Source organism: Cupressus sempervirens, chromosome 3 (genome assembly GCF_028749045.1).
Source record: "Cupressus sempervirens isolate cs-2001-9-10 chromosome 3, ASM2874904v1, whole genome shotgun sequence".
Classification (NCBI taxonomy): domain Eukaryota; kingdom Viridiplantae; phylum Streptophyta; class Pinopsida; order Cupressales; family Cupressaceae; genus Cupressus; species Cupressus sempervirens.
In genome coordinates, this window is record NC_143120.1 from 960,883,641 (window position 1) to 960,892,142 (window position 8,502).

Consider the following 8,502-nt stretch of genomic DNA (forward strand, 5'->3'; position numbering starts at 1 on the left):
TAAAATCGAAATTGAGAGAAAATATATAAATAACCATATACACTAACGACTAGGCGGGCCATAAATATAACAACGAACTAAACAAAAACAAATAGGTGGCACCAAGAAACATATATATATATATATATTTTTTTAATGTATATATAATAAAGTATATATACAAATGTATATGTCTATATATATATATACATAAATATATATATATGAATATATATATGTATATATATATATATATATATATATATATATATGTATGTGTCTATATATATGCACATATATATATAAGAGTATATATATATGAGTATATATATATATACATATATATATATATATATATATATGTATATATATGTATATATATATATATATATATATATGTATATATATATATATATATGTATATATATATATATGTATGTTTATAAATAATGAGCACACAACACGACAAGAAGAAGACCACCGCAAAAATAAATGAAAAAATAATAAACCACCCCCAACCCCAACCCATGCCAGGAACTGGTTACAAAAGATACCACAAAGCAAGAGAATGAAGGGCAAATATATAAATGAAACCAACCAGCGCAAAAGTGACAAGGGAATCGACCCCACACGAAGGGACAAAAACTAGAAATGCCAGGAGATAGTGCGGAGGAGAGAAGAGAAAGAAGAAACATCAAAGACACAAAAGAAGAAGTGGCCAACTTGGGGTAACGTGTAAGGCACCCAAGGAGAGGAGAGGGGGGGGGGGGAGGGGACAAGAACCCAGGAGAGAGGAGCAGCAAAGCAAGACGGACGGAGAGAGAAAGAGCTAAACCAACGCAATGAGGGTGTTACTCCGCATAAGTCACCAGAGGATGCCACGAGGGGTTGAGAAGCCATCCATCATCACGATTGAGGTTGATGGGGTGGTTAATAATTTCAACTGCTTCTTTAAGCTTCCTCTTAAAATAGTTGTCCTCGTGGGAAATGATTTGCGTGTCCTCCAAACATATGTGATGCTTGGTCAAGGAGGAGTGTTCAGCAAGCGCCGATTTGTACACCCTATCATGTCTAATGTCAGCCACATGCTCCTTGATACGGGTGTGGTTTGAGTGGCCTGTTTCGCCAATATAGGGTGTACCACACAAGCAGACCACTTTGTAAACCCCTGAGTTGGCGAACGAATCTATGGGGTCTTTGATAGGTGGGACACGATTCTTGAGCTTGAAGAGGGGCTTGAAAGCAACATGTAACCCATTTTTGGACAGGATCTTGGCAATCTTATGGGAAATGCCTTCCACGAAAGGGAGGGAGGCAAACAGAGAACGAGGGGGGGGAAGAGAAGGGGGCGAGGAGGCAAAGAAGAGGGACCTAGCTTGGTTTAGGGCCCTAGAAATTTGCCTAGAAGAATAACCATTCAGCCAAAAAACTTGGCGAAGGTGGTTGAGCTCAAGGTTTAGATGATCAACATCACAAATCCTATAGGCTCTTAGGGCCAGGGTCTTGAGAGTGCTAGTTTTATGGCTAGGATGGTGGTGGGATGACGGATGAATGTAAAGGTCGGTATGGGTGGCCTTTCTAAACACACGGCGGCCGAGGGAGCCATCTGATTTCTTGATGAGCAAAACATCAAGGAAAGGCAATTGGTTGTTAGACTCTAGCTCTTTGGTGAAAGAAATGCAGGGCGTCAAATTGTAGATGTGCTGGTGGAACTCTTCTAACTTGTCCAGCCCATGAGGCCAACAAATGTTAGTATCATCTACATATCTTTTCCACCATTTAGGTTGAAGAGGAAAGGAACGAAGGGCCACCTCTTCAAAATGCTCCATATACAGGTTGGCGATGACCGGGGAGAGAGGGGAGCCCATGGCCACACCATCAACTTGTTCGTAGATGACTCCTTGAAAGGAGAAAAAGGTTGACCTTAGGCAAAGCTCGACCAGACTGGAAATCTCCGCATTGGTCTTGCGCTTCACGATTTCAATGGACTCGGGGATAGGGACCTTCGTGAAGAGAGAGACCACGTCAAAGCTTACCAGGACATCATTGGCATCAAGTCGAGCATCCTTGAGGAATTGCACAAAGTGAGCGGAGTCTTTAACAAAGTAATCAGAATTGCCTATCAGCGGAGAGATTAGCTTGGCCAGATGAGCAGCCAAGGGATACGTGGGGGAACCTATAGTGTCAACTATTGGTCTAAGCGGGATGCCCCCCTTGTGGATTTTTGGGACCCCATAGATACGAGGAGTAACTTGCTTGGAGGGAACCAACTTTTTCTTGATGTCATCATCAAACGAAGAGGCCAAGACATGCCCTTTGACTCTTTTTAAAATTTTGCCACAAGGGTTACGAGATAAGGTTTTATAGCTAGTAGAGTCGGAAAGGAGGTCTAGCATCTTGGAGACGTAGTCTTGTTTGTTCATAATGACCGTGGCATTGCCCTTGTCAGCTTTGATGATTGCTAGGTCATTATGGCGCAACAAGCTTTTGAAAGCAAGAAGCTCAACCTTGGGGATGTTTCCCCTCGGTGGTTTGGCCCGACTGAGGGCGACTGCACAATCCTGTCTGATGATGTCAGCAACATTATTGGGGAGAGAGCGGATGGCATTCTCAATCTCAATGAGGAAATCAACCCGAGGTATGCTGCGAGGTGCCATCGCAAAATTGAGGCCCCGCTTCAAAAAGTTGAAAGAGTGGGGGTCGAGAGTGGCGTCGGATAAATTGACGACTAATTTGCTCTCCCAGTTGGACACCGAATAAGAGGATATCGGAGTGACAAGACGACGGGAAGGGGGACAAGGCCCAAGAGAAGAAAGAGGAACACGCGGTGAGGATCCCCACGAGGGAGACTGCGAGGAGGGAGGAGCACCCCCGTTCATCTCCTTCAAAATCCTACTCCGTGGGGAAGTGGGGCCCAGAGGAGAGGCAAGGGTACGGGAGGGAGTGGAAGGACGACCATTACTCCCACCGACCAGAGCTACATACTGCAACGATGGAGAAGGGGTGGCGGGATGAAAAAAAGTGCGGGTCACATCATCCAAGGACAAGCGGGGAGGAGCAGAGCTTGGAGGGGCTCGAGGAGTAGAGGTCAAAGGCGAAACAACAGGGGCGGAATTAATGAGACAAGACAAGGGCGAAGAGGACGTACCTGGCGCGTCACAAGAATGCCCGTTGGGAGAAACTGGCCGTTGAGGACCAGACGCCTGCGGGGGAGAGCCGAGCTGAACCACGACCAAAGGGAAGTCACGAGGCAGGGAAGCACATGAGCCGACGGCATGGAGATCCACGAACTGGTGGGGTGACATCGAATGTTGCAGTGGGCTTGGCTGCGCGGGAATATCTGCCGCGCCACCCAAAACATCAAACACCTGCGCCGAAGGCGAGTGCTGCTGCGGGCTTGGCTTTGCAGGAACATCCGCCGCGCCACCAGTAACCTCAGACGTCTGCATTGAGGAGGCCTCAAACGTAGCGAAGGAGGAAGACTGGAGAACATCAGACGGGATATGCGACTGCACCAAATCCCCAACATGAGAACAAGATGGATGCCGGCGAGAAGGGACAGATTGAGACTTCTCTTGCTGCGGAATCGCCTGCTGATCACCAATAACACCTGAAACGTTGGGTTGCCAGGGTCGTGACTGCAATGTGGGGTCCCCCCGAGCGGAAGAGGTGGATGAGAGGTGTACTGGATGCGGGCCCAGAGATGAACTATCATCCCTCCCGCGAGTAGAAGAAGGCTGGTGACTCGCAAAACCCAACACGCAGGAGGGGGAGCTCAAGGGAGCAAGAGAAGCAGCGATCCCACGATTGTGAACAAACTTGTGAGCCAGACTTTCAAATTTCTTTTTCTGCCTGGTGATGCAGACCTTCTGACGCCCCAAAGCTTTGGCATGAGATGACGTGTCCAGTCGGATCCAAATATCTGGACGCAAAGAGGAAGCAAGCTCAAGATGGAGAGGGAGCAGCCTGGCATTCAGAGAATTGATAGATCTCCTCGTGGACTGGATAACAGATCTAAGGAGAGCGAGACTCGCACGGAAGAAGATATGCTCGGTAAACACACTCCACAAGTGGTGGCTAATGCTGATAAAAGAGGGGATGAGCTTCGAATCACGACAACGTTTAAGGAAAGCCAAATCTGCAACTTTTTTCATTAGTTTGATCCTTAACATCTCTAGCTGTTTGGACTTGAAACAAATTTCCCTCCCATGAAGGGTATCAATTAATGCAATCATATTTCCACAATCCATGATTTATAATGTTTATTTTCTGGAATAGATTGTGTAGAGATTTTTCATCAACGTTTCGAATCACACTACGTGATCCATCATCAGGAAGAGAGAGCAAGAGATGTCAAATTATGCAAGAGGCAGATTTAGCATAGGGTCACAATTTAAGGAGACCAGGAAGAGAGGGACTGCACACTCCCCAACGCCAATCAAAAGAAGTCAAAATAAAAGATAAAAAACACCCAAAACGAGCATGGGGGAGACAAAATCACCCCAGACATAAAGAGAAAGCAACAATAGAGACCAATAAAAATGATATGATGCAAACATGTTTAGAGGGTGTTTTAGAAAGACTACCCATTAGTAATAAAAAGTACCAACAAATAATGCGGGGGAATAACCAAAAAAATAATAAAAAGATAAAATAACGGAAAAAATTTTAAAACAATAGAACAAACACCTCTCAAACTATATGCTAATGTAAGTATGTAAGCGGATAAAACAAACAAGCATCCAGATATCAAAGAGCTCCCCTCCTAAAATCGAAATTGAGAGAAAATATATAAATAACCATATACACTAACGACTAGGCGGGCCATAAATATAACAACGAACTAAACAAAAACAAACAGGTGGCACCAAGAAACATATATATATATATATATATATATATATATATATTTTAATGTATATATAATAAAGTATATATACAAATGTATATGTCTATATATATATATATACATAAATATATATATATGAATATATATATGTATATATATATATATATATGTATATATATATATATATATGTATATATATATATATATATATGTATATATATATATATATATATATATATGTATATATATATATATATATATACTCATATATATATACTCTTATGTGTCTATATATATGCACATATATATATAAGAGTATATATATATGAGTATATATATATATATATATATATATATATATATATATGTATATATATATATATATGTATATATATATATATATGTATATATATATATATATGTATATATATATATATATATGTATGTTTATAAATAATGAGCACACAACACGACAAGAAGAAGACCACCGCAAAAATAAATGAAAAAATAATAAACCACCCGCAACCCCAACCCATGCCAGGAACTGGTTACAAAAGATACCACAAAGCAAGAGAATGAAGGGCAAATATATAAATGAAACCAACCAGCGCAAAAGTGACAAGGGAATCGACCCCACATGAAGGGACAAAAACTAGAAATGCCAGGAGATAGTGCGGAGGAGAGAAGAGAAAGAAGAAACATCAAAGACACAAAAGAAGAAGTGGCCAACCTGGGGTAACGTGTAAGGCACCCGAGGAGAGGAGAGGGGGGGGGAGGGGACAAGAACCCAGGAGAGAGGAGCAGCAAAGCAAGACGGACGGAGAGAGAAAGAGCTAAACCAACGCAATGAGGGTGTTACTCCGCATAAGTCACCAGAGGATGCCACGAGGGGTTGAGAAGCCATCCATCATCACGATTGAGGTTGATGGGGTGGTTAATAATTTCAACTGCTTCTTTAAGCTTCCTCTTAAAATAGTTGTCCTCGTGGGAAATGATTTGCGTGTCCTCCAAACATATGTGATGCTTGGTCAAGGAGGAGTGTTCAGCAAGCGCCGATTTGTACACCCTATCATGTCTAATGTCAGCCACATGCTCCTTGATACGGGTGTGGAATGAGCGGCCTGTTTCGCCAATATAGGGTGTACCACACGATCAGACCACTTTGTAAACCCCTGAGTTGGCGAACGAATCTATGGGGTCTTTGATAGGTGGGACACGATTCTTGAGCTTGAAGAGGGGCTTGAAAGCAACATGTAACCCATTTTTGGACAGGATCTTGGCAATCTTATGGGAAATGCCTTCCACGAAAGGGAGGGAGGCAAACAGAGAACGAGGGGGGGGAAGAGAAGGGGGCGAGGAGGCAAAGAAGAGGGACCTAGCTTGGTTTAGGGCCCTAGAAATTTGCCTAGAAGAATAACCATTCAGCCGAAAAACTTGGCGAAGGTGGTTGAGCTCAAGGTTTAGATGATCAACATCACAAATCCTATAGGCTCTTAGGGCCAGGGTCTTGAGAGTGCTAGTTTTATGGCTAGGATGGTGGTGGGATGACGGATGAATGTAAAGGTCGGTATGGGTGGCCTTTCTAAACACACGGCGGCCGAGGGAGCCATCTGATTTCTTGATGAGCAAAACATCAAGGAAAGGCAATTGGTTGTTAGACTCTAGCTCTTTGGTGAAAGAAATGCAGGGCGTCAAATTGTTGATGTGCTGGTGGAACTCTTCTAACTTGTCCAGCCCATGAGGCCAACAAATGTTAGTATCATCTACATATCTTTTCCACCATTTAGGTTGAAGAGGAAAGGAACGAAGGGCCACCTCTTCAAAATGCTCCATATACAGGTTGGCGATGACCGGGGAGAGAGGGGAGCCCATGGCCACACCATCAACTTGTTCGTAGATGACTCCTTGAAAGGAGAAAAAGGTTGACCTTAGGCAAAGCTCGACCAGACTGGCAATCTCCGCATTGGTCTTGCGCTTCACGATTTCAATGGAATCGGGGATAGGGACCTTCGTGAAGAGAGAGACCACGTCAAAGCTTACCAGGACATCATTGGCATCAAGTCGAGCATCCTTGACGAATTGCACAAAGTGAGCAGAGTCTTTAACAAAGTAATCAGAATTGCCTATCAGCGGAGAGATTAGCTTGGCCAGATGAGCAGCCAAGGGATACGTGGGGGAACCTATAGTGTCAACTATCGGTCTAAGCGGGATGCCCCCCTTGTGGATTTTTGGGACCCCATAGATACGAGGAGTAACTTCCTTGGAGGGAACCAACTTTTTCTTGATGTCATCATCAAACGAAGAGGCCAAGACATGCCCTTTGACTCTTTTTAAAATTTTGCCACAAGGGTTACGAGATAAGGTTTTATAGCTAGTAGAGTCGGAAAGGAGGTCTAGCATCTTGGAGACGTAGTCTTGTTTGTTCATAATGACCGTGGCATTGCCCTTGTCAGCTTTGATGATTGCTAGGTCATTATGGCGCAACAAGCTTTTGAAAGCAAGAAGCTCAACCTTGGGGATGTTGCCCCTCGGTGGTTTGGCCCGCCTGAGGGCGACTGCACAATCCTGTCTGATGATGTCAGCAACATTATTGGGGAGAGAGCGGATGGCATTCTCAATCTCAATGAGGAAATCAACCCGAGGTATGCTGCGAGGTGCCATCGCAAAATTGAGGCCCCACTTCAAAAAGTTGAAAGAGTGGGGGTCGAGAGTGGCGTCGGATAAATTGACGACTAATTTGCTCTCCCAGTTGGACACCGAATAAGAGGATATCGGAGCGACAAGACGACGGGAAGGGGGACAAGGCCCAAGAGAAGAAAGAGGAACACGCGGTGAGGATCCCCACGAGGGAGACTGCGAGGAGGGAGGAGCACCCCCGTTCATCTCCTTCAAAATCCTACTCCGTGGGGAAGTGGGGCCCAAAGGAGAGGCAAGGGTGCGGGAGGGAGTGGAAGGATGACCATTACTCCCACCGACCAGAGCTACATACTGCAACGATGGAGAAGGGGTGGCGGGATGACAAAAAGTGCGGGTCACATCATCCAAGGACAAGCGGGGAGGAGCAGAGCTTGGAGGGGCTCGAGGAGCAGAGGTCGAAGGCGAAACAATAGGGGTGGAATTAATGAGACAAGACAAGGGCGAAGAGGACGTACCTGGCGCGTCACAAGAATGCCCGTTGGGAGAAACTGGCCGTTGAGGACCAGACGCCTGCGGGGGAGAGCCGAGCTGAACCACGACCAAAGGGAAGTCACGAGGCAGGGAAGCGCATGAGCTGACGGCATGGAGATCCACAAACTGGTGGGGTGACATCGAATGTTGCAGTGGGCTTGCTTACGCGGGAATATCCGCCGCGCCACCCAAAACATCAAACACCTGCGCCAAAGGCGAGTGCTGCTGCGGGCTTGGCTTCACAGGAACATCCACCGCGCCACCAGTAACCTCAGACGTCTGCATTGAGGAGGCCTCAAACGTAGCGAAGGAGGAAGACTGGAGAGCATCAGACGGGATATGCGACTGCACCAAATCCCCAACATGAGAACAAGATGGATGCCGGCGAGAAGGGACAGATTGAGACTTCTCTTGCTGCGGAATCGCCTGCTGATCACCAATAACACCTGAAACGTTGGGTTGCCAGGGTCGTGACTGCAATGTGGGGTCCCCCTGAGCGGCAGAGG

The 8,502-nt window shown here is 45.3% G+C and overlaps 1 protein-coding gene across 1 annotated transcript; it reads right to left on the bottom strand.

Moving 5' to 3' along the window:
• Window positions 1-5,980: 5,980 nt before the first annotated feature.
• On the bottom strand, window positions 5,981-8,137 carry LOC149569924 (uncharacterized). The gene has a single exon (XM_089817040.1). The coding sequence runs from the start codon at window positions 8,135-8,137 to the stop codon at window positions 5,981-5,983; it is 2,157 nt and encodes a 718-aa protein (XP_089673166.1).
• Window positions 8,138-8,502: the final 365 nt, after the last annotated feature.

What these genes read in the sequence shown, in the direction of transcription:
- LOC149569924 (XM_089817040.1), bottom strand. Translation starts at nt 8,137, where the DNA reads ATGTCACCCCACCAGTTTGTGGATCTCCATGCCGTCAGCTCATGCGCT.